Source organism: Hippopotamus amphibius, chromosome 11 (genome assembly GCF_030028045.1).
Source record: "Hippopotamus amphibius kiboko isolate mHipAmp2 chromosome 11, mHipAmp2.hap2, whole genome shotgun sequence".
Lineage (NCBI taxonomy): Eukaryota > Metazoa > Chordata > Mammalia > Artiodactyla > Hippopotamidae > Hippopotamus > Hippopotamus amphibius.
In genome coordinates this window covers 101,397,271-101,424,956 of record NC_080196.1, presented here as the reverse complement: position 1 = coordinate 101,424,956, position 27,686 = coordinate 101,397,271, and the positions used below count along the sequence as shown (strand labels likewise).

The 27,686-nt window shown below is 37.1% G+C and overlaps 1 protein-coding gene across 4 annotated transcripts in view; it reads left to right on the top strand.

Moving 5' to 3' along the window:
* Window positions 1–27,686, top strand: part of PIGN (phosphatidylinositol glycan anchor biosynthesis class N) — a 106,687-nt gene that overhangs the window by 67,838 nt on the left and 11,163 nt on the right. For 3 of the 4 annotated variants that reach the window (XM_057699927.1, XM_057699925.1, XM_057699929.1), the window contains 7 exons: window positions 4,563–4,665; window positions 6,890–6,976; window positions 9,653–9,708; window positions 9,990–10,065; window positions 11,800–11,873; window positions 15,199–15,241; window positions 18,018–18,070. In XM_057699927.1, coding sequence (XP_057555910.1) covers window positions 4,563–4,665; window positions 6,890–6,976; window positions 9,653–9,708; window positions 9,990–10,065; window positions 11,800–11,873; window positions 15,199–15,241; window positions 18,018–18,070 — 492 coding nt within the window. The remainder of the gene's footprint in view (window positions 1–4,562; window positions 4,666–6,889; window positions 6,977–9,652; window positions 9,709–9,989; window positions 10,066–11,799; window positions 11,874–15,198; window positions 15,242–18,017; window positions 18,071–27,686) is intronic. The other variant, XM_057699928.1, reaches the window with a different exon arrangement.

The following is a 27,686-nucleotide window of genomic DNA, read 5'->3' as shown; positions in this document are numbered from 1 at the left end:
ACAAAAATTCTTGATATGAGTTGGATTTTGAAGCATTCTCTAGAAATCAGTGAGAACAATGGCATACTCTCCCCATCTACTTTGAAAAGAGTTCTTCACTTGCTTCTGGATTTTATTTAATTTTTTTCTTAAATCCTTATGAGGGTAAGAAATATGCACATTATAACAAACACTGAATAAGAACAGACAAATCGAATAACCACCACTCAGTTTCAAAGTTTGGTCCAAATCTTGATCCCAAGTAGAATAAACCTAGGAATTTACCGTTGTGCTATCAACAGATTATCATCTACCAACAGTTTAGATAAATTTTGTAAAGCCATTTTGTGTCCAAGACTTGGGTTCACTTTTTGGGAAGCTTAGTTGCCCTATTTCGGAATTAAAGGGATGCTCTCAAAATCTTCTCATTGTAGACCCTAACATCCTAAGTGACCTAGACCCCAGGAGTCTTGTAGTCTCCAGACAGATGATCCAGTGGGGCCCTAAACCGCCTTCTCTTAACAAAGCTCCCCTCACCTGTCTTTTCCTTTCTCCCGCATAACCAGATCTGGGCCATAGCTATGAAGATGTAATATAAGCAACATGGAAACTTTCACCATTTACCTAAAAAGAGCTTATGATAGACTTGCCATGAGACTTAGAACTTTCAAATAAAACTTGGTCTATCATGTTTTTCCTCAAGAGTGATAAACATAATAAGACCTTAAAACTCTTCACTCTTCTATCCTTTATTGGTGAAATTTCAGGATATATGATTTAGTTATAATCAGAATCCATTAAAGTATATATGAATTAGAATATGCACAAGTTTTTAGTCTAGATAAGAAAGTAGAAGATAAAATGATTTCTATTCTAACCCACCATTTTGGAGCGACACAGAAATTTCATTAAGATCACACCCAGCGGTTTGTCTTAAGGAAGTGAATGTTTAAGAGGGTCCAGAAATGTATGCCAACTCCTGCATAGTCACTTAATGATTAATAAGCCCTTTTCTTTTTTGAACCTTTAAATTCTGAAACAATCTAAAATCTCTTGATCTAAAGATTTAAAGGAGTGAATAGTAGATTCAAAAATACAAACAAGCCTAGAAAGGAAGGCAGGGTAATTAAAATTGAATTTTGAGTAAAAAATATTTCATAGTGTAGAGTGAGTTAATCATGTAACTTACATTGGGGGAAAGTATTGTAGTGTTTTATTTTATTTTTTTAATTTTTTTTTAGTATTATAGTGTTTTAAATCATCAATTTTGTAGTCAAGAGACCAAAGCAGATTATCAGAAGCACATTTAAGAAAATCTAAAAAGTGAAAAATCACGCCTAAAATCAGAATACCAATGATGGGTATGACCTTATTAATGAATGTATTAAGAAATACATTATCCAACATCAGAAAGTATGTTTACCTTTGCAAAAAAATTAAAACAGGAGTAGCCTGAAATAGTAGTCTAATAATTTCAGTTAATACATTTTTCAATGTCAAATAAGTTTTGCAAAACATAGTCCACCTGTTATCATTCCACATCATGATTTTTGGACGACCAGATTTCTCTATGTAAATAAGACAATAGTCAGAATTATAAGATATTTAAAAGAAATGCAGTTTTATTACTTTACAAAAGTACAGTAATAGTAATCGTAAATTCTAACAATGCACCCTTGATTAAATGAATAAAGAAGATTCATTTTTAATCAGCATTTAATTATTTTCATGCAAATGGAAACTATTGTAATACTTGAAGATAGTTTTAAGTTGGTTAAACATTTTCCTCCGAAATTTTGACTATATTATCCGTTTGCTTAACAAAGTATAATACAAACTAAATATCTTTTTCAGCACTGTTCAATTTGCCCAGAGACCAAACTAGCAGATTCTAATTTCATAAAGTTTTATTATGTACACTGTGAGCCCATGATGACATTTTATTGGTATTTCATTTTATTAACTCAGATATACAGACTCTATATGAGATATTGGTTGTCTAAAGAAAGTCCCATAAGATTGTCTTTGTCAGATTTATTCATCTACATTTTACAAAAATTTTATTTTATAGTTTTTGAAAAGAAGTAACTCTAACACTATTAGTAGAACTTTGAAATTTATGTTTTTATACGTTAGGAAAGAATAATTTCGTGTATAAGTATAAATATTTTTAAAAATCATGGTTTTTCTTTTTGCTCAGAGAGTACACCTTCTTGATTCAATTAGTCAACAATTTTTTTTCACATTTCTAGTGTTCTGAACACTAGACAGACACACAGATAGAACTAGTGTACCCCATGTGTATAACAGAGTTGTAAACTGCTGTAAAACATGGACTCTATTTTACAATGTTTGGCAATTACAGAACGTAGCAGTTGAGTTGTCATAGGTTAAGTTGTGAATTGATGATATAAAGAATGACTAGAGGAAGGGTTGGGTAAGGGAACTGAATTGGTGCCATCAAGGACTCAGGTGGAAATTGAACTGAATTTTCAAGAACGGCTAGGATACAGGCATCCTAAGTCTTTCTTTTTCAATTATTTTTTTTTAAATCATTGTAAACGTAGTGTAATCACCTTTTGGAAAGTAGGGATAAGGAAGAATACCATCTACTAATCCTCCCCTCCCCTGATGTTCTGGCATATTCCCTTCCAGTCTCAGCTCTGTATTTATCTTTTTAACACAGTAGTAATCATAGTCCGTGTACCATTTTGTATCTTTATTTTCTACTTTGTTTTAGAAACATTTTCCCCGGTGGCTCATAGGCTTCTTGACCATCATCTTAATAGGTTTTTAATATTCTATGTTATGGCTGCACCTTGATTTTTTTATTATTCCTCTATTTTTGGTCACTTTATTTACTTCTAGTTTTTATTATCATAAATAATATTTTGAGTTATGTTTTTATGTGTAAGCTTTTTATATAGTTAGATTATTTCCCTTGTTCACTTCTCAGGTGTAGTATAGGTGGGCCACAGAATATGAATTTTTTTTTTTTTTTTATCTTAAGAACAGTGCCAGATTATAATATCACCCAACAACCTATGACGGGACCTACTTCATCATATCCTTCACAGTATTTGGTATTTTCATTTTTAAATAAGAATACCAAATGCTATTTTAGTAGGCCAAAAATGGTGCAGCTTTGCATATTTTTCTGCACTTGTTTTACTAATAATATTTTCTCACATATGTATTGTCTGTTCATATCCTTGGGCATTCTAAATCTTATATACTAAGTGATTTGTGTATGCTTTCGCAAACTGGATGTTTTTTTCTGCCCAATCTTCAGTGTTTTAGTTTTATGATCGATGGTAGAGTTTAAAGCATTTTGTTTCTTTTGCTTTCTCATGTTTAAGAAACAGTGCCATATGGAATAGAGTTCAGTAGTTGAAAAAGTTGAAAGAGAAATACAGGTTTTTTGGTTTTGATTCGGTTTGCTTGATTTTGTTTTGTAACTTCCAATTATGTAAGTAACTCATCAACAGATACTTCTTTTGAGCTGGGCTGACAAGACTGACACAGTCAAAGATTTTCCAAACTAGTGGGGAATGCATATTAGTAAACATGTGATTAAGACAGTGTAATAACTACTATCATATATAGAGTATTTTGGGGATTACAAAGGTGGAACTTATCTTAAACTAGGGCAGAAAAGGATTAGAAAAAGCATCTGTGATTGCATTATCTCATGAACACTTCTCCTTTGTCCACATTATACACCAACCTAGAGATGTACATACATTGTTTAACCAAACTCTGCTATGGATGTTAGGTTGTTTTGTTTTTCTCTTCTGTAAATAGTATTATAACAAACATCTTCAGATGGGAATCATAGTGCATATGTCTGATTATTTTCTCAGGGTAAATTCCTAGAAGTGACATTATTGGATTATATTATGGGAATATTTTTGAGAGTCTTGATACATCGTATTAGATTACCTTCCAGGAAATGTTTATTCCTACGTAGAGAGTTCCTTTTTCATTATACGTACTGTTGTCGACATTATATTTTTAATATGGGTAAATATTTTAAGTGACTGTAGTATCTCTTTATTTTTTGATTTCTATATCAGTTATCAATAAGTCAAACATATTTTTGTTTATTTATTGGCTCTTGCTTTTTTCTTTTTGAGAGGTTTATATTCCCCTATTGCACCCATTTTTTAAAAAATTTGGGATGTTTTTCTTGCACTTCTCTGTGTGTTAATAATTTTAACTCAGGAATTGTCTTTTTACCTTTGTGTTATGTTTTCTTCCTTTTTTGTGTATTTGTCATTTACCTTATGAATGAGTTTTAAATACCTCTACTGTTTTGAATGTGTAATGATCTCAGGATCTGATAAATTTTGAAAAAAGATGGTGTTGGAGTTGATATTTAAATGTTACTTTCCTTTCCTACTTTCTTCTTCTGGAAAGCCTAAAATCTTTATATTTTGTGATAGTGTAACTTACAAGTATTATCAAGATTGTTTTAATTTTAAGAAAGACCCATTAGCGTAAATTTGTACTTTTAGCTGTTTAATGTTTTTTTCTTTTCATTTCTACCCTCCCCCTTCCACCCTGCACCATCTACCCCTTAGGTATGAGGCGCTCTTTCCATTAGTGTTATCATGTTTGATGTTCGTCTGGATACACATGGAACAAGAAACCCTGCCACAATCTGTTGTTTCCTGTAAACAGAAGGTAGCTTGTCAAAATCATTCTTGCATTTATTTGAGAATATTAAAATATTCTCTGTCCTATAAGGAAGTTGCAGTTATGTCATCAAAAATTCTACTTAAAAATTTACACTACTTAAGGCATTAATAATGAAGTTAATGATGAAGTCAAACAATTAGCTTGTAAGGAAATTTTCACTTACTACAGAAAAGCATGATTTTATTGTTTTATGAGCATTATATGGGTTGGGCTCTTTTTAGAGATTATTGGAAAATCTCTGATGTAAAAAACCATTTATATAGGTGAAAGAGTAGAGGAGGAAGAATGTTCTTTATCCTGTTTTCCTTTGTTTTCACATCTAATTTTTCTTTCCCTTCAGTTTACTTTTTTTTTTAAATTTTATTTATTTATTTATTATTTTTTTGGGGGGTACACCAATCCCTTCAGTTTACTTTTGTTGAAAGAATATTTATGTTGTCACAAGTCAGTTTGTGAATTTGGTCATAGAGTGTTCCCAGTGTTACTTTTCTCTTTCCAGTCATTCTAATCCAAAATGCTTATCCTGCCACCTTAGTGATTGTGGCCTCAGTCCAAATCTTAGTGTTTATTCAACATAATATACTTCTGAATTGGCTAAAGGCCATCCAGATATTAAGGACACCTTTATCATGCTGAGCTAGAGAGTTAATCGATGTCTCTTGCCTTTATTTCAGCACTGAAAATAATTGTAAGAAATTGGTGTAAAAATATTTCCAGTTTTACTGAGGTCAGATAAAATGAATATTGCAAGAAAATACCTTCATAGTTGATCCATTGGTTCATCATTAACTGGTTTTAGTTGAGTTCACAAAGAGTACTTGATGATTTAGAATAAATAATTTCAATAAAAAAGAAACTATTGAAGTATATTGAGTAATTACTGATTTTTAACTTTCAGTCCTGGAATATTAAAACAATATATGAGGACTTCCTAGGTGGCGCAGTGGTAAAGAATCCGCCTGCCAATGCAGGGGACACGGGTTTGAGCCCTGCCATGGGAAGATTCCACATGCCACAGAGCAACTAAGCCCATGCGCCACAACTATTGAGCCTGTGTTCTAGAGCCCGTGAGCCACAACTATTGAAGCTCATGCACCTAGGGCCCATGCTCCACAACAAGAGAAGCCACTGCAATGAGGAGCCTGCACACCACAGTGAAGAGTAGCCCCCACTTGCAGCAACTAGACGAAGCCCATGTGCAGCGACGAGGACCCAATGCAGCCAATAAATAATAAATTAAATAAATAAATAAATAAATTTATAAAATAAAAGAAAACCAATATATGAAAAGTAGTTTTGATTAGATTCAAGTCAATGGTCAGACTGTCCTTAGTGTTAAATATTTAATATTTTAATAATTAAATATTATTAAATTAAAAATGAGGTTCATTGTGTGTTTTTTTAACTTCTGTATTTTAACTGAAAGAAGATATGTCTTTTTCTAGAAAAGAGGATTAAAGCATCCCAAGAACTTAGCAGAGAGGGGATACGGGGATATATGTATAAATACAGCTGATTCACTTTGTTGTACAGCAGAAACTGGCACAACAGTAAAAGCAATTATATTCCAATACAGAGCTTAAAAAAAAAAACTTAGCAGAAAATTACACGGGAAGTAGGAGGCAGGAAGTCTCATTTTAAACTTATCCATGACTTTTTCTTTTGTGGGGAAAGGGGGGTTAAGCGAGAGTGCATCTGTCATGTTGAAATTGAGAGACTTTCTCTTTCACCAGGACAGAAGTATTTTCGATTTTTATAGAGAGAAAATAATTTCTCTAGAAATGAGTTAACAGAAGAACAAAAAAAGAGAGAGACATATTTAATTTATCATGCTTTTTAATATCATACCATACTTCAGTTTGAGAAAATCAGGACACTGAGAAATCAGGTGTTAGAAAAGGGAAGAATTATATAGGGATTTAAAAGCCAAGCATTCATACAGGATAAGAAAAAGCCCAATTCTCATTTTTATTACACACACAGCAATACTGCAAGTCTGTTCAGTATATTATTCACAGTATATTTAACCTTTTGGCAGATTTTATTAAGGTAAAATTAATCTATACGAAAAGATTTATTGTTTTTTTGTTTTTGTTTTGTTTTGTGAGTACAAGTTATCTTTCTCGCTCTTGTAGCTTAGTTAAGTTTGCTTTTGAGGGTAGAAGTAAGTGAACTGTTGTGCATTCATCTGTTTCTTCCTGTTTCACAGGTCTCCAGTGTCCACTTCACCTATAATACTGATATAACCCAGTTTCGGGACCTCTATCCGGATGACATCCGTAGGGCCTTTTTCCTTGTATCCTTTTTGTGAACTTTTGTTTTAAGGCACTGCAAGCTCCCATTTAATGGAGTAAGAAGTGGGAGGGGTTTCTGCCTGTCTCTTGGTAGTGGTATTACCTTGGAGGTCATTTAGCCACCCTCCCCCAACCATAATTTTCTCATATAGTTTACACTTCAAAAAAATTCTGAAACTATAGAAAAGCATAAAGAATGATATAACAAACAAATATATATATATATGTATTCCTGCCATCCAAGATATCAACAACTAATATTTTGTCCCATATCACTCATTTTTAAATATTAAAATATGACAACTAAAGACCAAGTCTCCTATCAACTTCCAACTCCAGTCTAATTTCCCTCTTCCAGAAGAAACCACTATTATGAGTTAGGTTTGTATCTTTTTATGTGTATTTTATACTGTACTCATGTTATATAACATTTGTCTCATGGGTTTTTTGATCACATCAGAGGCAATATTGTGTGAAAGTTGTTAGTATTGAAAATTGGAAAGACAGTGTGACAGAATAAAATCTCACTTTGGGAAGGCTGGCTGAGTGGTTTCAAGAAATTCTTAGGGAAGTATTTCCTTTGAACTTACTTTACCATGGTGGAGTTACCTTATAGGTCCAGAAAATAAATGTTCCTAGTTCTCCCCTTTACCTCTTGCTTTCACTCTCAGGTTTGCTTTCTGTCTTTGCAGACTCCTTCCTTTTAGCCTATACTAATAAAACACTTCTTCCCGTGAACCTGCATCCCCCTAAATTATAATTTCATCTTGTCCTTTGTGTTCAATACCGAGCTCCTTGCTGCTACCATTTCCTCCCCATTTATGTACTGTATCCTCAAGTCTAGACCAGTGCCTGGCGCATAGCAGCTCTTGAATACTTGTCAAGTGTCTCTGCTGTTGTCCTCTCGTGCTCTGCAGGGCGTTCCTGATCACATAGTCTAGTTTGTTTGGTTTTACTTGACCGCTTTTATAACATTCAACTCAATTGATTTTTCTTTCTTTTCCCTTGACATCTAGAATGTGATCCAGGTTCTTTTCTCAGCTTTTTACACTATCTCTATTCTCCTTCACGAAAACTTACTCTTCCTTTGCTCTTGAACCCTGCGTGTTTTCCTCCAAGCTCTGTCATTAGCCTTCTCCTCTAACTGTACCTGGGTAAAGTCATCCTCTCCTATAGCTTTGACCAACACCCCTGTACAAACAACTCTGAAGTCTACTTCTCCAGCCCTGACCTCTCTGACCTCAAGAGTCATATGTCCAGCATCTTGCTGGGCATCACCAAATATATGTCCAACACTGACTAGCAATTGCCCACACCTCTCCAAAACCACTCTCTGCCAGGCCTCACCCCATTTAATGGTATCGCCATACTCCCAGCCACCCAGGCCATCAAACTTGTCATATTTAACTACTCCCTGTCCAGTTTTAAAGTCCCACGATCTCCCCTCCTTCTCCATTTCCACTCTAACCATACTGGTGCAGACTTTCCTTGTCCCCCACAAGGACTACTGAAATCGCTTCCTAATTGAATTTCCTGCCTCTAATTATTTGTCTCCCTGATCCAAATATCTCACTGTTATTGGTATTTCTTGTTTTTATGACTCACCTAAAATGCTTGCTGGCTCTCCACTGTCTCCACGATAAAGTTCAAGGCTTTTTATTAACCTGCCTCCAATCTACATTTTTTGCTTCATCTTTCACTGTACCTTCAATAAACCCTCAGCTTCTATCACACCTGTTTACTGCTTCTTGACTACATCGTTTATTTTCCCACTGTTTACCTTTAAATTCATCTTATATACTTCTATATATCGTCATAATCTGTCACCATATGAGCACTTAAACTATTTTATTTATATTTATATTCTCAGTGCCTAGCTTTGCCTCTGACATATACTAGATGATAAATCTTGGTTGGTTAGTTGATAGGTTGAATGCATGGAACCATGATTATATTTAAGGCTCAAATCACCAATGTAAATGCCAGTTTTTCACTGAAATTTGTCATGATTCATAGTTTTTGGTGTTTATGTACCACTTTTGTGTATGTGTCTATAATAATAAAGTAACTAACATTTATCGAGTGCTTTCAGTGGACCAGGCACTATTTTAAATACTTTACTAGCAGTAAGTTCTTAGACACCAGTATAATTAATATCTACTTTTTATTACTGCGCTATTACAAATGTAAGTTGAAGAAATGTCAAAAAGATGTTTAACATGTTCTCATTCTCTATTGAATTATTTTAAAACATGCTGTCTTATTTCTTTCTGAGCCTTCTGAAGAGCCTGGCACGTTTCACATGTAGTGGGCACACAGTGAGTGTATATGAACTGAAATCGTATTTCAGCTGGAAATGTCTGTCACTTTTTAAAAAAATCTTTAGCAGCCAACTACAAATAACAGTAATCCAATTGCTTATGTCTGAGGGGAGGAAAACAGTAATCTTCCCAAGGTTACTAGTGACAAGTGAGAATGACCTCCCAGCCCTCGTTGGTTCTTTCCAAATGCATTCACAAGGAGATACGATGGAACACTCATTTACAGCAATTTACAATCAAATATACAAGTAGAAAAGCAAATTACCCTCATAGTAGAATAGGTATATCTTTTCTAAATGAGAAAGAACTTCTTTTGTGAATTCTGACTTGTTTTGGCATTTCCTTAACTCTGTTTAGGTTTTCTTCTTAGTGACAGCCTTTTTTGGAACTGGGAATATAGCTTCTGTTAACAGGTAATTTTAAATAAAAGCAGCATCTATTTAACCCGAAATAGGGATTTTGTTCTGTACCTTGCTTTTTATATTGAAGGATGTATTTTGGAAATTGGTATGTATTGGCACATACAAGTTATCTCATTCATTTTACTGACTTCGTAATAGTTCTTGAGACAATGTATACTTGTGTTTTAGTAAGAGTAGATTTCAGAAAATTAGTTTAAACGTCCTTTTTAGAAGAACATTCTTTTAAAGTTACAATGTGAATTCTAAAATCCTTCTTTTTGTTGCTTCCTTAGCTTTGACCTTGCCTCTGTCTATTGCTTTCTGACCGTGTTTAGTCCTTATGTGATGGGAGCCCTGATGATGTGGAAGGTTGGTTTTCTTATTTTCTTAAGATACTGATTAATTAAGACTATGAACTCATTGTAACAATTAAGATTATGTAACATGTGACGTTAAGATTATAAAGTGACAGAGTTAAGTAGCCTGGAAAGAAGATAGCTTCTCAGACTGCTGATGAGAGGTGGGACACTTTAGCCTTTACTCTAAAATACAGTTAATCTTTTTGCTTTACTCTTAAGCCCATTTAACTTCAACAAAGTAGAGAGTCTCCTGAGTCCCAGGAAGTCCTATCAAAGGTGATTAAAGCCTGTGGGAGGTGAAGGGTGGATCAAAACTGCCTTGCTCCTCAAGATCAAAGGCTCCCCAAACCCATGTTGCCCACCCAGGAGACTGCCAACATGTTATCTTTTCTCATAATCCCTGTACCTAGCATTGATGTATTCAGTCAATAAATATGTCATTGAAGGCTTATCAGCACCAGCTGGGTACTGAGGATTCTAAGATAATGACAAATTATCAGCTTTCCAGGGGTGCAGACTCTCCAGTGGAATGTAATTCATGTTCTTGCCCTTTTTCTCTGGGATCATTAAGCTTATTCTATTCCCTCTACCTAGTGCCTGGCACATTTTATGTACTTAATGTATATTTGTTTAAAGAAAGGAACTAATATCTGCCTAAAATCTTATTACCTTCTATTCAGATCACATAGGTAGTAACTGTTAAAAGTGTGTTTCTTAATACGATTAATATCCCTTTTTTGTTACTGCACTAATGCAAATGTAATTTTAAGAAATGTTAAAAAGGTGTTCATTTTCTTATATCCTGTTCCCTACTGAATTATTTTGAAATGTGTATTAATAGTTTCTTTAATCTTTATTTACATTTTTCTTAATGGTAGTTCTTTTCTCAGTCTATTAAAGATCATGGGCCTTTAATTAAAAACAAGAAAAAAAAAAGAAAAACAGAAATTTAAATGAAGTGCTAGGTCTGTAATCTCCGGCTTAATTCAGTAAGCTTTACTGATGTAATGGGTTCCGTCACTTTCTTTGACTGATGTGGCTGGAGGTGAAAGGCCTCCTGGAACTCTGTTTCTGTCATGCATCCTTCACTTGAACAAGAGTCTTGTACAGTCTTGAGCATCATTCCTCTTCCATATCTTTTCTCTCCCCTCTTTGTTTAAACATCGTGTGTATTTTAAATTGGGCATCTCAGTATCTCAAAATATTAACAGTGTTACCTCCGGATTATAGATTTGTTTCAACCAGTATAAATTTTATTATACCTTTCTCCATTTTTTTATAGAGTGTGAATTTTATAATCAGAAATAAATTAGTATTAAAATAAAACAACAGAAAGCCATGGTAAAGCAGCTAAATCATGTTAATAGAGTTGTCGTATCCTGTAACCAGAGGAGTTCAGAGATCTGTGAATCAAGTCATCAGGCTCCATAATTTATTTGATTTGGGCCTTCTGTGCCTTTCACACCCTCTTGGAATCATTTGAACATGGTCATTAATTATTATAATGAGTTAAATAGAACAAAAATTTGGAATAGACTCTATTTGAAATATTTGTTATCTTTTATACCACACATGCTGTTGATGTGGAGTTTTAAATCTGCCTCATCACTGTTCTATATGTCATTGGTATCATGGTTTTATTTCAGCATTTGCTTTTCACTAACATAGATAACCACTGACAAATTGAAATATTTCTTCAAATGCTACAACTACTCATGGCATCATTTGTTATTCTTTTAAACAGATTTTAATCCCCTTTGTTCTTGTGATGTGTGCTTTTGAAGCTGTTCAGTTAACTACCCAGTCATCATCAAAAAGGTAAGATGAATGTTTTAGAAGCATTGAATTTGTTCATTTTTAGTAAATGAGAGTAAACATTTGAAGGTATTTTGTGTGATTGCTCTTAAGACACTGTAACATAGATTGTTTATTATGAAAATGAGAAAAAAAATGTTTTACCCTTTCATTTAGAATTCATTTGGCATTAGAGGAAGTTAGTTGATTAGAGCCTCCAGCAGAAGAATATGCTTTCTCAACAATAAAATGTTATTAGAATATTATTCAAGCTAGAGAGGACCCCCCGACCCCTCCCCTCAGAAAACTATAAAATATAAATGTAAAATTCTTGCAGTTAATAACATTTATTATGGATGTAACTGTACCTATAACTCCAAGTGATATCATTCTGTTTTCTTTTGGATTATTTCTTAAATGTGTATTAGACAAATGTGTTAACATTATATCATTTTCCATGGCTTGAAATTAACTTCTAGATGTCAGTAATTTACATAGTTTCTCAGTCTTGATTTTTACACTTTTGACAAATGGAATGGGAAGTATCCCATTCTGAGTTTCTAGCAACTTCTGGAGCAGTCAGTGTTAAGCAGTCAAGACTCTGGAAGAGAAGCTGTCAACTCAAGTATTTCCTTTTTGGAAGCAATGGAATTGTCTCATCAGCACAGGACTGATCAGCCTCTCTGAAAGACGCTTGAGCTAAATATGTAGCTTCTTAGCAGTTTTGTTATTCTTCAATCAAACTGGAATATTCAATGCTGAAAGAAATAACTAATATTAGCATAAATTTGCATGTTCTTCTTGATGAATTTAAGCTAGAATGGAGTGTAGCATATTATTATGAATATGCCATGATAATAATAAAAAAAAAGGTTTTCTTCCACTGTTTAAAAATAGTAGAAATCTCATTTCTGGTCTAACTTAATATATTTTTGCAGGATATTTACATAAATTTAACATTAAAAACATTTATACCTTGTCAATACCACATAGAAGATAGTTAATTAGATGCAATTAAAAAAAAAGTAAATGATGTACTTTCTCGCATCTCTGTTAGCAGATACAATTTTTTAGAAGGGTTTTTAATTAAAGTTTAGATAAGAAGAGCTGAGAACATGTGGGATGAGAAGTAGAAGGCTCATCAAAATGTGTGCGTGTGCGTGTGTGTGTGTGTGTGTAGTCATTTTAACCTAAGATTAGTATAACAAACAACTAAATACAAAGGAAGAGAACTGAGACAAAGATGACAAAATTGTGACTTTATAAATGTCTTGTCTTTTGACCTTTAAACCTTTACAAGTCACTGACCCTCTCAAACTTAATATGTTGTACATTGAACCCAGCAATTCCCTTTCTTCCTATTGACCTCTAGCTGCTCATCCTGTTTTCTTTGTCTAATCCATCACACAAGCCCAAGTCCATCCATCCCTCGTTGCCAGATCCACTTGCTAAATGTCACTGATATCATTTCTTCTTTCTATTCACATTTTCCATCACCTCCACCAGCCCCTATCATCATTCATTGTCAGTGGTCTTCTAGCTGATCTCCCTGCTTTTACTGCTATCCTCCTAGAGTTAGTATCCATACAACAGACAACGGAGTCTTTAAAACCTTGCAATGGCTTCTTGTCACAGCTAGGAAAAATTCTAAAGTCCTAGCTATGGCCTACATGGCCCCGTGTAATCTGGCCCCTGCATACCTCTCCAACCTTCTTTCCCACAACTCTTGTGCTAGCACGCTCCACTTAAGGCTGGCCCACTTTCTGTTCTTCAGATACACCATACATGTTTTCACCTCATGCCCTTTGTACACCCCGCACTCTCTCTACCTGCAGTGCTCTTTATTCATATAGTTTCATGGTTCACTCTGTTCATGCAGGTCTCTGCTTAAATGTCTTCTGCTCATAGAGGTCTCCCGTGATCGATCGACTTTTCTTCCTGACAGTTTATACCACCTGATATTTTATTGTTAAATGTTCTAATTTATTATTTATCTCCCTGAATAGATAGATGAAAAGTTCTGTTCACCAATGTTTTACCAGCAATGAGAACAGTGGCTGGCATACAATAGAAACTAAAAACATATGTGCTAAATTAGTGGTAGAAGTTATCAGCACAAAATAAAATTGGAAATGGCTACTACTACACTTTGTGACATTTCTTTTAGACACAAGATTAACATAAGAACTTCTTCCTTTTGGTTCCATAGAGCACTAAAAAAATTTGACCCAGAAAAAATTGGACTTGGTAGAAACAACACCAAATAACATGGTGAAAAGTTTAAACCACCCAGAGTAAAATCTGACTGACAAAATAATGATGGAAGAAGCAAAAAATAAGTAAAAAATAGTGACATCACCAAATGCTGGGGAGGATGCAAAGAAATTGCTCTCATACATTGCTGGTGGGAATGTAAAATATTACAACTACCCTGAAAAGAGTTATCTAGTTTCTTGTGAAACTGAGCGAACAACATGATCCAGCAGCTGCACTTGGCTATTTTTCCTAGAGAAATGAAAATTCGTGTTTGCACAAAAACTGTACCCGGGTGTTTATAGTAGCATTATTTGTAATAGCCACAAACTGGAAACCACCCTGATATCCTTTGGTGTGTGAATGGTTAAGCAAACCATGGTACATCCATACAATGGCGTACTGCTCAGCAGTAAAAAGGAACAAGCTATTGATACACACAGAACCTTAGATGAATCTCAAGAGAATTGTGCTGAGTGAAAAAGGCAATTCCAAAAGGTTATAAGTGATTCAGGTGATTCCACTTGTACAACACTCTTGAAATAATAAAATTATAGAAACGGAACAGATTAGTGGTTTCCAGGGGTTGGGGATTAGACAGGGGGTTGGCAAGAGGAGGATAGATGTATCTATAAAAGAGTATCATGAGGGATCCTTGTGATGATGGAAACATTCTGTATCTTGTCAGTATCAATTTCAATATCCTGGTTATGATATTGTACTCTAATTTTGTAACCTATCACCAGTGGGGGAAACTGGTCAGAGGGTACATGGACTCCCTGTATACCATTTCTTGCAATTACATGTGAATCTATAGTTATCTAAAATAAAAAAGTTTAAAATCATAATTCAAGTCCCTTTCATAACACTGAAATAAATATTCAAAGTGTTAAATAACATTTTTGAAGTCCAGCCCACCACTGTGGAATAGTAGTATATGATAATGTGAAAAGAGCTTTTGTCAAATGTAGTATTTTCAGAAGCAGAAATACTAATAACAGAATGTTAGGTTGTTTAATTATTCTCATTTTGATTTTAAGATGCTTTTAAAATATGCATGTAGTATTACATGTATTTTTCTTTATTTTCTTTCTAGTCTTTTTCTCATGGTTATCAACATATCAGACATCATGGCTTTGGTAAGACATTACTAAATATTCAATATAAATAAGACTGAGAAGCTAAGCAATGAGTTAATTTAATCAAGTGAAATAATGCATTTCTATACATGAACTCTTTAGATATTGACTTATAAGTGCTGGCATAATTTATACATAAATTACTTCCTTTTTGTATGACATAATGCAGTAAGAGTGCTCTTCTTAAGGTGTCAAAAGTCTTCTAACTTGATTTATTCGAATCTGTTATTTTTTTTTTAAATTTTTTTTTAATTTTTTTTGGGGGGTACATCAGGTTCAATCATCTGTTTTTATACACATATCCCCGTATTCCCTCCCTTCCTTGACTCCCCCCCCTCGAGTCCCCGCCACCCTCCCTGCCCCAGTCCTCTAAGGCATCTTCCATCCTCGAGTTGGACTCCCTTTGTTATACAACAACTTCCCACTGACTATTTTACAGTTGGTAGTATATATATGTCTGTGCTACTCTCTCGCTTCGTCTCAGCTTCCCCTTCACCCCCCGCCCCCTCCCATACCTCGAGTTCTCCAGTCCATTCTCTGTATCTGCATCCTTGTTCTTGTCACTGAGTTCCAGTAATCCCACTCCTGGGCATATATCCAAAGAAAACCATAATCCCAAAAGAAACATGTACCATAATGTTTATTGCAGCACTATTTACAATAGCCAGGACATGGAAGCAACCTAAATGCCCATCAACAAATGAATGGATACAGAAGATGTGGCATATATATACAATGGAATATTACTCAGCTATAAAAAGGGATGAGATGGAGCTATATGTAATGAGGTGGATAGAACTACAATCTGTCATACATAGTGAAGTAAGTCAGAAAGAGAAGGACAAATATTGTATGCTAACTCATATACGAATCTGTTATTTTATACCTAGTCTTCCATGGTACACTGTAGCTGAAATGAAACTTCCATAGGAAGTTAACAGAAAAAGCTAACCTTAGGTTTAGGTAATATATTATTTTCTTACTTAAATTGTTGATTTTTAACCTTTTTGTCAGATTGAAAAAGAAAGGAAAAAAGAGAGGGGAGGAGGAAGGGAAGGAAAGAAAGAGGAAATAGAGTGGGATGATGTTATCAAGATGGTAGCTCTAAGAATGAGTTCTAGTGAGGAACAGGTAGGTGGGCCTCTTGTAGGTAGTGTATTAACAAAAAGAACCTATTTTTACACCTACAAGTTCAGGGGGTTCCCAAAACTACCCTCAGGTTTGATAATTCACTAGATGGACGCACAGAGTTCACTGAAGACTGTTATAGTCACAAGTGTGGCTTATTACAGGGAAAGGAGACAGATTAAAATCAGCCAAGGGAAGAAATGCAGAGGGCAGAGTCCAGGAGGGGTTCAGATATGCAGCTCTGGCTGCCCTCTCCCTGTGGAGCCAGAACAGCCATGCTCTCCCGGCACTGATGTGTGACAGTGCATGGGGAGTACTGCATGGCTCACCAGGGCCTCACTGTGCAGGCTTTTTATTGGGGCTCAATCACATATTGTTCCCACGGCTGACCTGTAATCTCCAGTCCTTCTAGAGGTAGAACTGATAACACACGGCCCAAAGCCCTGAACATAAGTCCCATTATTAGACTGTCCAGTGGCTGAGGTCCCCCAGGCAGAACACTCCTAACAGGCAGGGCCTAGTAATCACCCCCTTGTAGCTGGAGGCAAAGACCAGACCTCTCTTTACGTAAGGTTAATTCTTCACTACACAGGTGCTTATGCTGGAAGTGCTGAGAGACGGCTGTTAGGGAAACTTCCCAAATCAGATTCCTAGTCACTTGATTCAGATGAGAACATTTTGATGTTGTACTGAACTGGATGTATTTCTGAAATTGACCACACATAATGTTAGAACAAATTAGCTTTCAGTTTTGCTCACAAAGTGGCAAACAGGCAAAGACATGTTAATAGAAGAGAATTTAAATTCTCCGATTAATTTTATATGATGAAGAGTCAGACTGCTGAGTTTAATTTAGAGAGCCACGTGTGGTCTAACTTCTGCTTACCTGGCTGGCGTTGTATCTTGCCTCTCCCTCCTTGGCTTCTCCACCCCAGCCTCACCTTGGACCTGCCAAGTCTACCTGGACTCTTGATGTTTATAAAGATTACTCCCTCTGTCAGAAGCAAACTTCTCCTCTGATCTCCCCAACCTCCTCTTTCCTCTGGCTCTTACTTGTCACTTAGATTTTTAGGCTTTTTGTGGGATAGCCTTCCCTTATACCCCAGTTGGGGTGTATACCCCTTCCTCTGCACTCCTGTACTTGCCTGTATTTCCAATGATAACACTCATCACACACACACACACACACACACACACACGGCTGATAATTTGACTGAATCAGTCACTACATTATAAATCTCCAGAGAGAGCTTATCCTATCTCCAGGACCTAACACAGTGATCAGAACATAGTAGGTGATCAGTAAGTGTTTGTTGATGAATAGATGATACGGCTTCCTTTCACTGCTGTCTTTGGTATGATTTAGTGTCTTTTATTAGAGTTGGCTGAGTTTTCTTTCTGGTTATTCACAGATGCCACTTTTGTGTTTATATGATTGAATGGAAATGCAATTTCTGGCTTTTAGGCTATTGCTTATTTTAGTCCAGGCAAAAATTTCAATAAAAGGCATGTTCTTATTGATTCTAGGCAGATAGTAGTTCTGAGGGGTCAGAAATCTGAAAGACATAATCCTAAAACAACGTTGCTTTTAGACTGACTCTATATAGCTTTTGTTTTTAATGGAGCCATATTTTGTTTTATTTTACAGCATTTTTTCTTCTTGATCAAAGATAACGGCAGCTGGCTTGATATTGGAACAAGGTATAGTATATATTCACATAGAATTCTTAAGAGTGCAGTGAAATAAAGTAACTTGGTATCTTAGTATAGAAGGTTTCGATTTGATTTTTGAAGTAAGCATAGTGAGTAGCAATTATTTTAAGTCTCTGGAGGTGAGACACATCCTTCCAGTTCTTGGCATGAACACATTATCAGGTGTTTCCTTGGGATGATGTGGGGACAGATGTTAAGTCTGAGAGAAATGCAGAACAGCAGGAAGGTACAAGGAAAACTGCTTGAATCCGGGGTTTTAGGGTAGATCACTCCAGTGTCTGTGTTCTCATAATCCCTCAATCTCTCTTGGGAACAATGAAGCTATTCAAGTTGCAGTGTGAATTTTCTGTGGCAGTTTACACTTCATGTAATCATCATATGCCTCCTAGAATCTTCAGTATGGAAATGTTTTAACATGTGATACCTGTAACATCATTATTTAAAGTATAATCTGAACAAAAAGTCAGTGTCCTTTTTATTGTGATTTGAATATCAATGATTGCCATAATCTGTTAAATTTCTCTTTGAGGGGAAGAAAGCAAGGTTGATCCTTTTGTCTTTTTGTTTTCAAATGCATTCAGAGATAGAATACCTTTTTATAGACTAATTTTATTTCCTTTAGTCAATATCTATTCAATATTGTGTAGGTTTGGGTGAGATACTGGGTTACACGCTCTCTCCTGTTTCTACCTCTTAGGCAGCTCGGGCTTGTACCACCTTGATATTTGTATAGATGTCTTTCTCACTTGAGAGTCAGCTGATTTGAATCTCTTTCATTCCTTGTGTGCTAGGCACATAAAGCATACTGCATAGATCATTAATTTTGTTTTCATTAGTCTCTGAAGTTTGAAGCTTAGGGAAAGTTTTAATGTGTCCTTCTCACCAGCCTTCTGATCCCAAAGTGTCGAGACAGGTAGTAGGTCACAGCATGGGCTTTAAACCAGAGCTCCTGGGATTGATCTGTTTCTGCCACTTTTTAGCTCTGAGACCATTGGCAAGTGACTTAACGTCTCTAATCTCTCTCTGTCTCTTGTAGTCATTTTGAAGGAATTAATCCATCTAAAGCATTTAGTACAGTGCCTGGCATCAAATAAGCTCCAATAAATGGAAACTATTATTATTACTATTACTCTGCAGTTGTATTTCTTTATCCTTCATAGTGTTTCTTATATTTGACATACCTCTCCTTACTCTCTCCATAATTTATTTTCATTTTAAACATAGGTCAGAATTTTGTTTGGAAAATAGTCTGACAAAATATATGTTTTTGCATGTGAGAACTTTTATTTTATTTTTAATTGTAGCAAAATATACGATATAAAGTTTAGCATCTTAACCCTTTTCAAGTGTAGTTTCAATGGCATTAAGTACCTTCACATTGTTGTACAACTATCATTATCGTCCATCTCCAGAGCTGTTTTCGTCTTGCAAAAAACTGCTTCCCCACATCCAGCAGCCCTGGCAACCACCATTTTACTTTATGTTTCTATTATTTGACTACTCTAGGATAGCTCATGTAAATACAGTTATACAGTATTTGCCCTTTTGTGACTGAATTATTTCACTTAGCATAATGTATTCAGGGTTCATCCACATTGTCGCATGTGTCAGAATTTCCTTCCTTTTGAAGGCTGAATAATATTCCATTGTGTGTGTAGTCCACGTTTTGTTTACGCATTCATCCAGCAGTGGACGCTTGGGTTGCTTCCCCCTTTTGGCTATTGTGAATAAGGCTGCTGTGACGTGGGTTTGAGACTGTTTTGATGGGAGAAATTGGTATTGGTTTTGGCTCTAAAGAGGTGCCCAGGAATGAAGAGGATACAATTCTCACAGGCAGATGTGCATCATTAATTTCTGCACAGCATCATTAATTTATATTACACAAATTAAGCGTTTGATGTTCTCTGATTCGCTTGAGGTTTATCTTTGCTTGGCAGATTTTTTTCTTCAAAGTACCAATTTCACTGTTCTTACCAGTAATAACATGCATAAAACACAAAGCATTTTGAAATATCCATGATCTCAATTCAATCGGGCAAATGTTATTGATCACCCACTATGTACCAGGTGAATGCTGGGGACGAAAAGCACATTCTCGGGCTCTCAGGGAGCTTAAGGTTGGAGGAGGAAGCAGACTCGTGAGCAGACAATATGGTGCAGTGTGAGAATTTCTAGAATCGTCTCTTGGGTGCTGTGGCAACATTAGGGCACCTACCACAACCTTGCAGGGTAAGGGAAGACTTGTCAGGAGAGGGACTGTTTTGACCCTGCAAGAGTGGGGTTTAGAAGAGCACATTGCGTCACAGATCTAGGGAGAATGTGTAGAGTAAGAAAAAGAAAAGGTCTAAGTGGCACCGTAAGGAACCACTGATATTTAAGGGTAGAGAACAATGAGGCTGAAAGAAGCGGCCAGAAAGACAGAAGGAAACCAGGTGAGTGTAGTGTGGTGGAAATCTAAAGAACATCCAGGGAGGAGGGAGGTTATCCAGATGTTACAAAGAGAGTAAGTAGGAAAAGACATAAAGACACGCATTGGATTAAACAGTGGGTCATTGATGAGCTTGGCCAGGGACGGTTCAGTGGTAAGATTTAGTACTAGATGTCTGCAGTGAATCAAATCCATTGATTTCTGGCTGAGGACCGCAGACCAAAGATAATCATTTTTCTCCTCACTACCGAGTCTTCAATAAAATAACAAACCCAGCAAAAGTGAAGAGAATAGAAAAATGGTCATCAGCAAATGCAGGTTCAACAAATTCCTAGAAGATGGATAATCTGAGAGAGGAGGCAGCAGCCCTGAATCTATCAGCGAGTCCTGCCAAAGGAATGGGAAGCCCCAGACTCAGTTGGACAGTAACGTAGAGCATAGGAGTGAGGAAGGGGGGCAGGGCAGATGGGATTAACTGAATGTCTCTCTGTCCCGTGATGGTGCCCACAGGCTCTCCACAGCCTCTCTCCTTCATCCCCATGCAAGAAGTGCTGCTTTCTGTATTTTACTCCCAGGGGAAAACCAGAGGGCACTTGGAAAGAGACTGAGGAGATGTGAAGAATTGCACCGCTGTGCCACATGTCCTTCTCCCTCATAGAAAAGCTGTCCTCCATTCCAGCATTTGTAGCTCGCTTCTACCCCGACCCAAAGGGCAGAGGCAGGCACCCCTCTGCTTGTCCTAAAACATGATATAGCAATTTTTATTACATACTCACAACTTACCGGCAACTATTCTATTTGTGAATTTCCTGGAGGAGAACTAGATTTTCTTAAAGACTTAAACACTACTCTCTGATTGCTATTCTGAAGAGAATAGCAATTCTGTTCCTAGATATCTACCCAAGAGAAGGGGAAAATATGTACACAGAAAGACTCGTACAGGAATTTTCATAGTAGCTTTATTAATAATAACCAAATTCTGGAATCAACCCGGATATCTATCAGCACTTGAATAGATAGATTATGCTATATCCATAAAATGGATGACTACTTATTAATAAAAAGAAATGAATGACTGAGGAACCCAACTAAATGGGTGAATCTCAGAAATTTTATAATGAGTGAAGGAAACCAGATACACTCAGAGTACACACTGTATTATTCCATTTATGTAAAATTCTAGAACAAACAGAATTAATCTGTAGTCACAGAAAGCTGATCAGTGGTTGCCTGGGCCTGGGAATTAGGGTAAACATGACTGTAAACTGGCACGTGGAAACTTTTGGAGTGATGGACGTGTTCTGTATCTTGACTGTGATGATGGCTACGTGAGTGAATCATTTGTCAATACTCATTTAACTGGATACTTAAAATGATTCCATTTTCTCATATATAAATTATACCTCAAAGTTGATTCATAAGGAAAAATAGAAGAACTGAAATAACTACGTAAAATTGACACGAGGAGGGTATGGTATAAGTCAGCCAAATCCTCCTCTTTCCCAGCAGGGACTTAGCAAGTGATGTTTTAAGTTGATGCGTCAATAAACAGCAGCGTAAAGATACTAATTCATGTCACAGAGGTGACCACCAGGAGGTCTGAAAGGGAAGTGGTTAGAGTGGCTGCTTCAGAAGTGGGTGAGAAGGAATGAAGGGTATTGCTTTTCATTGTAAGTCTTTCTCCATTATTTTGCTTTTTTAGTACTGCATGTATGACTCATAAAAACTATAGGGAAAGTCGTAAGTGAAGTGGGAGGTCAGGAAGTAGAGTTATAAGTCTAGACCACTCTTTCAAGCTTAATTAGAAAGGGGAGGAGAAAGAAGGGCAGTAACCACATGGGAATACCCTCACACCTCCTTTTGAGATTTTGTTATCATTTCATTTCACTCATGAGCAGTGTGAGGAATGATATGATAGTTGGAAGGCATGAATATCTTTAGATCTGATTACACCTCTGTCAAAGCTGGGGTCCAGCAATGGAGTCCAAATGTAGTAAGACGTTCATAGAGTAGAGTAGTGACCCGTCCCCACAAGGTCAGAGCAAGGCTGTGTGTTGCAACACAGAGTCATGTGCCCAGAAGTTGGTCATTTGAGATTTGGGCCCTGAGAGGCATGATACAGGCAGTTCAGAGACCGGGGAATCCATTTATATTCAGTAAAAGGCAAAGTGACACAGAAGCTCAGACTTGAGTTAGGAGGCTCAGGATGCCAGTCAGAGGCTTGCCTCAGGTCACAGCACTACCGCAGGTAACCAGCATGGGTAACGTGCCACCAGGTTTGCAGTATCTTCCAGCACATGATTTCACGTGATCTTTATCATGTGAAGTAGACAGTATTTTCCACAACAGATATATTTACTGCTTCATTTTCCAGATGAGGACCTTGTGGCCCTAAGGAGACTGCAACTTGCTCATGTCACAGAGCCTCTAAACAGCTGAGCAGGTCAGGGAGGCAGCACTTGGGTACCAGGCCTGTGTATTCCCACTGCCCCTCACTGCCTCTACTTAGAATTTCCAGAGTCTTTGCTCTGTAATTCTAATAACCTCTTTCTGAAAAGTGGCCTTGTGTCTAATCCTATGTTTGTGATTGTTGCAAAGGAAACATTCACTGCAAAGTTTTGAATAATATAAATTTAGGTTTTACAGAAGAAAGAAATATTGATTAGAAGGGAATGAGCCCAGAGTAAGGGCATCTTAGGTCAGAAAAGTCCTGTTTGGGGCCAGAGGCCTTTGTTAGTTGTGCAGAGCAGAGTCATGTCCTCAGAGAAAATATTGAGAAGCAGGGAGTGAGGCAGGTGGCAGCTTTCTGCCAGGGGATGGGAAGCTGTCATGGGGCGTGCAGGCTGCCAACAGTCACCACACACCTGGGCACTCACAGCCAAACTGCACGGCTGGCAAAGTGGCTTCTTATTTATGTCAGAAGATGGCAGCAGATAGTCTCACATCGGTGGTTGAGAGAAAAACCTTGTGACACAAAGAAGACTGTTGCCAGGAGAGTTAAAAGATATGGTTAAAGAAACGCTGCAGTGTTGTGATGCTGCTGGAATCCAGACTCTTTGTGTGTGCCCTGGAAGGACTTTTGCTACAGAGTCAAGGGCAAATTCAAGGACATCGTGATGAAGCAAGATACCCTGAACAGAAATTTTCCTAACCTTTGCTGACCTTGGTTACCTTATACTCAGGACTCCAGTAAAGGAGATTTCATTCCAGCATTGGATCTCAGAATTCAGGACCTTCCCCCACCCCGCTTACCGACTTCTTTAGTCTTTCATGCTTTCATTCAACAAGTACTAATTGAGCAGCGACTCCAAGCATGTCTTTCTAATTACAGACATTCTGCCTTCTGTTCACATCCATCTCTTGTCAGTTCTTCATGGACCCCATTCCATTCAACACTGTTGTTCCTGTTTCCTTTCTGTCACCTTCAGTCTTTCATCTAAAACTTAATTGGCAGAATGTTTCCCTCAACACCACCCCCTCACATTACCTTTTCTTTTCTTCCTCTCTAATAATACACTGCTTCATTGAAAAGAAGGAAGGAAAAGAAAGGGAGGGGTGGGGAAGAGGCAGAGAAGAAGGGAGGGAGGAAAAGAGAGAGAAGGAAAAAGAAAACTCTTTTTAGCATTTTATTTTCCACCTTCCGGCATCCGCATCAGCCCTGATCCACTCTGGAAGACCTGTATCCTGCTTTGTCCAAAAATTATTTTCTCCCTTTCCCAGTCTTTCATGTGGCTTGTTTAAAGATAGTCACCATTTTTCTCTGGAAAATTCTGAAATGTCTTTCTTTAGAAATGTTAAGTTAAACAGTTTTAAGGAATTTTTTTTTTTTGAGGTACACCAAGTTCAATCATCTGTATTTATACACATATCCCTGTATTCCCTCCCTCGACTCCCCCCCACCCTCCCCGCCCCAGTCCTCTAAGGCATCTTCCATCCTCGAGTTGAACTCCCTTTGTTATACAGCAGCTTCCCACTGACTATCTATTTTACAGTTGGTAGTATATATATGTCTATGCTACTCTCTCATTTTGTCTCAGCTTCCCCTTCACCCCCCGCCCCCCCAAACCTCGAGTTCTCTGGTTTTAAGGAATTTAATGCAAACATGCTTATCTCTTCTCCCTTCTGGGATTGCTAGAAGTTTCCAGAAACCATTTGGAGGATTAGATTATTTTGGCACAGAAAAAATGTATCCCCAAATCTGGGGAAAAGCCTGATTAAATTAAGCAGCAAATGAGGAAAGCTAAGGATTATTGAGAAAGGTATTAAATTGATATAATAATTAGTATTAAAATGTCATTTATTACACACAGTGTATTAGGAGTTGGATGTTATTTGTTTCATGTGTTATTTCATTAATTTTCATGACAATGATGTGAAGAAAATATAATTGTTTCTATTTTACAGAGGAGGAAACTGGTCCTGAAAGATTTTAACAATAACATGGAATACCTAGATTTCATTTTTTTGCATTGTATGTACATTTAATACATAGATAATTTCTTCAACAAAAAAGGATATAGTGAGCATTCACCATCCATAAGGCATTCCCAGGTGTTATCAAGGACCCAAAGATGAGTGGGATTGCCTCCTCAAGACTTGGTGATGTCCCACCTGTAGAGATAGATAACTCCTGCATCAGGGTGTTTCATAGGGAATTCAAGCACTGAATGGGAAAGGAAGTTCTATTGTATAACTTATAAGGGATATTCCAGCCCTGCAAGGATATGACTGACACATTGGCCTGCATTCAGGATTGTAAGACAGAATAACTGTAATATGAGACAGCATGTGGTTATAGGAATACGGAACAGAGGCCGCTTCACTTCCGACTTAAGTGACTGAAAACATCGTGCAAGGTCAGCATTTGATCTGGGCCTTGAATGAAGGGTATAATTTCAATTAGGGGACTTAGAGGTTTGGGAAGAGTATTTTTGGCAGATAGAATGGATGTGAGCAAAGCATAGAGGTGAAAAAGCCCAATGCCTACATGTCTGGAGTGTGATAAATAATTTGAATTTCAGAAACTGTAGGCTTTGGGTAAATAATTTCTAGAAAATAGCCTTTAGGAACCTTAATTTGGAGAACCTTGAATACAGAACTATTGGGTTGGCCAAAAAGTTCGTTTGGGGTTTTCCATAACAGTGTATATTCTGTTGGCATATAAGTGAGGAGCCATGTACTTTGGTTCTACTGGAGCTTCCATTGTATGTATATATCACATCTTGTCTATCCGTTCATCCACCTTTGGCTGTTGTGAATAATGCTGCTATAACATGGGTGTTCATTATCTGTTCTAGTCCCTGCTGTCAGTTCTTTGAGTTACACACCGAGAGATGAGATTGCTGGATCATATGGTAGTTCTGTTTTTTAATCTTTTGAGGAACCGCCATAATGTTTTTCATAGCAGTTGTGCCATTTTATTCCTACCAGTAGTGCAGAAGACTAATTTCTCCACATCCTCACCAACGCTTGTTTTCTTTTGTTTTTTTGATAGTAGCCACACTGATGGGTGGGAAGTGTATCTCATTGTAGTTCTGGTTTGCATTTCCTTAATGATTAGTGATGTTGAGCATTTTTCATGTGCTTGTTGGCTCTTTGTATGTCTTCTTTGGGGAAATGTCTGGTCAGGTCCTTTGCCCATTTTTAAGTTGGTTAATTTGTTCTTTTTATTGTTGAGTGGTAGGAGTCCTTTATGTATTTTGGACATTAATCCCTTATCAGATATATGATTTGCAAATATTTTCTCCCATTCTGTAGGTTGCTTTTTCACTCTGTTGATTATGTCCTTTGCACAGAAGTTTTAAATTTTGATGTAGTCCAGTTTGTCTAGCTTTATTTTTGTTACCTGTGCTTGCTTGATCGGTTTTAAAAGAGGCTTTGAGCCATCGCAAAACTTGAATTTGATATCTAGCATGATGTTCTTCTTGGCACGTGTGTGGTGCCTCTGGGCCTATTCCTTGCATTCCTTTATGCAACCATCATGAGAATAAAGTGTTCATCACAGCACAAAACAAAAGCAAAAAAGAGACTGCAGAGGCATAAAACAAACAGTGAGCATCATTCCAACCAAGGGAGACAGAGTGGTGCGTTAGCACTTGTAGGTTGTGAATACATTAATGACCCCCTCCCTCTGCAGCACTGGCTGTAAGAAAAGGATGTTGACTCCATGTTTTAGTACTGTACTTCATTTATGATACGTATTAAACTAGTATATAATTAATTAATGCTATACAGAGTCAAAACTATGCCGTAGAAATATTTTGTGGTGATAGTATTTTTTGTAAAGGGAGCTGCCCCACACATACGGTGATCATATGTCCAGATTTAGCTGGAGCAGCCCTGGTTTATGCCTTTCGTCCTGGTGTAATCATTACATCCTCATCTACACAACATTAAAAATGCAAAATGCATGGGAAGGGACTTCCCTGCTGGCACAGTGGTTAAGAATCTGCCTGCCAATGCCAGGGACACAGGTTCGATCCCTGGTCTGGGAAGGTCCCACATGCTGTGGAGCAACTAAGCCCATGTGCCACAACTATTGAGCCTGTGCTCTAGAGCCCTCGAACCACAACTGCTGAGCCCAAGTGCCACAACTACTGAAGCCCGTGGGCCTAGAGCCCGTGCTCCGCAGCAAGAGAAGCCCGCACACTGCAACTAAGGGTAGCCCCTGCTCGCCATAGCTAGAGAAAGCCCACTCAGCAATGAAGACCCAGTGCAGCCAATAAGTAAATAAACTAATTAATTAATTTTAAAAAGTGGATGGGAAGAGAATAACGGCATAGCCAGTTAGTAAGCTATGTTAAACCTCCGTTTGTCTCACTCTCAGTGCTTCATCATCGCAGGTCTAACCCCATAGGTTAAATGGGGCGCCTGCGCTGAGAGACTTCAGATTTCAGAGCTCCATTCTGTTCATCAGGCTGAGAGCACTGAACTATCCTATATAAATTCCCCACATCCTCTCCCGGTCATTCCTGCTGAAATATCTCCTTGCTCTGCTCTGTTTTGTCTTCTTTTGTCTTTTATCGTATTGTACAAAAGATGCCCAGTTAAGAAGGGAAGAAGATGGGGTGGGGAGGTGGATGAGGTTGGGATGGAAAAACAAAGTGAAATCTGAGTTAGTGGAATTAGGCTTTCTAAATGGAATTGCCCCATTCGATGCTGCAAGGTGAGGTTTTC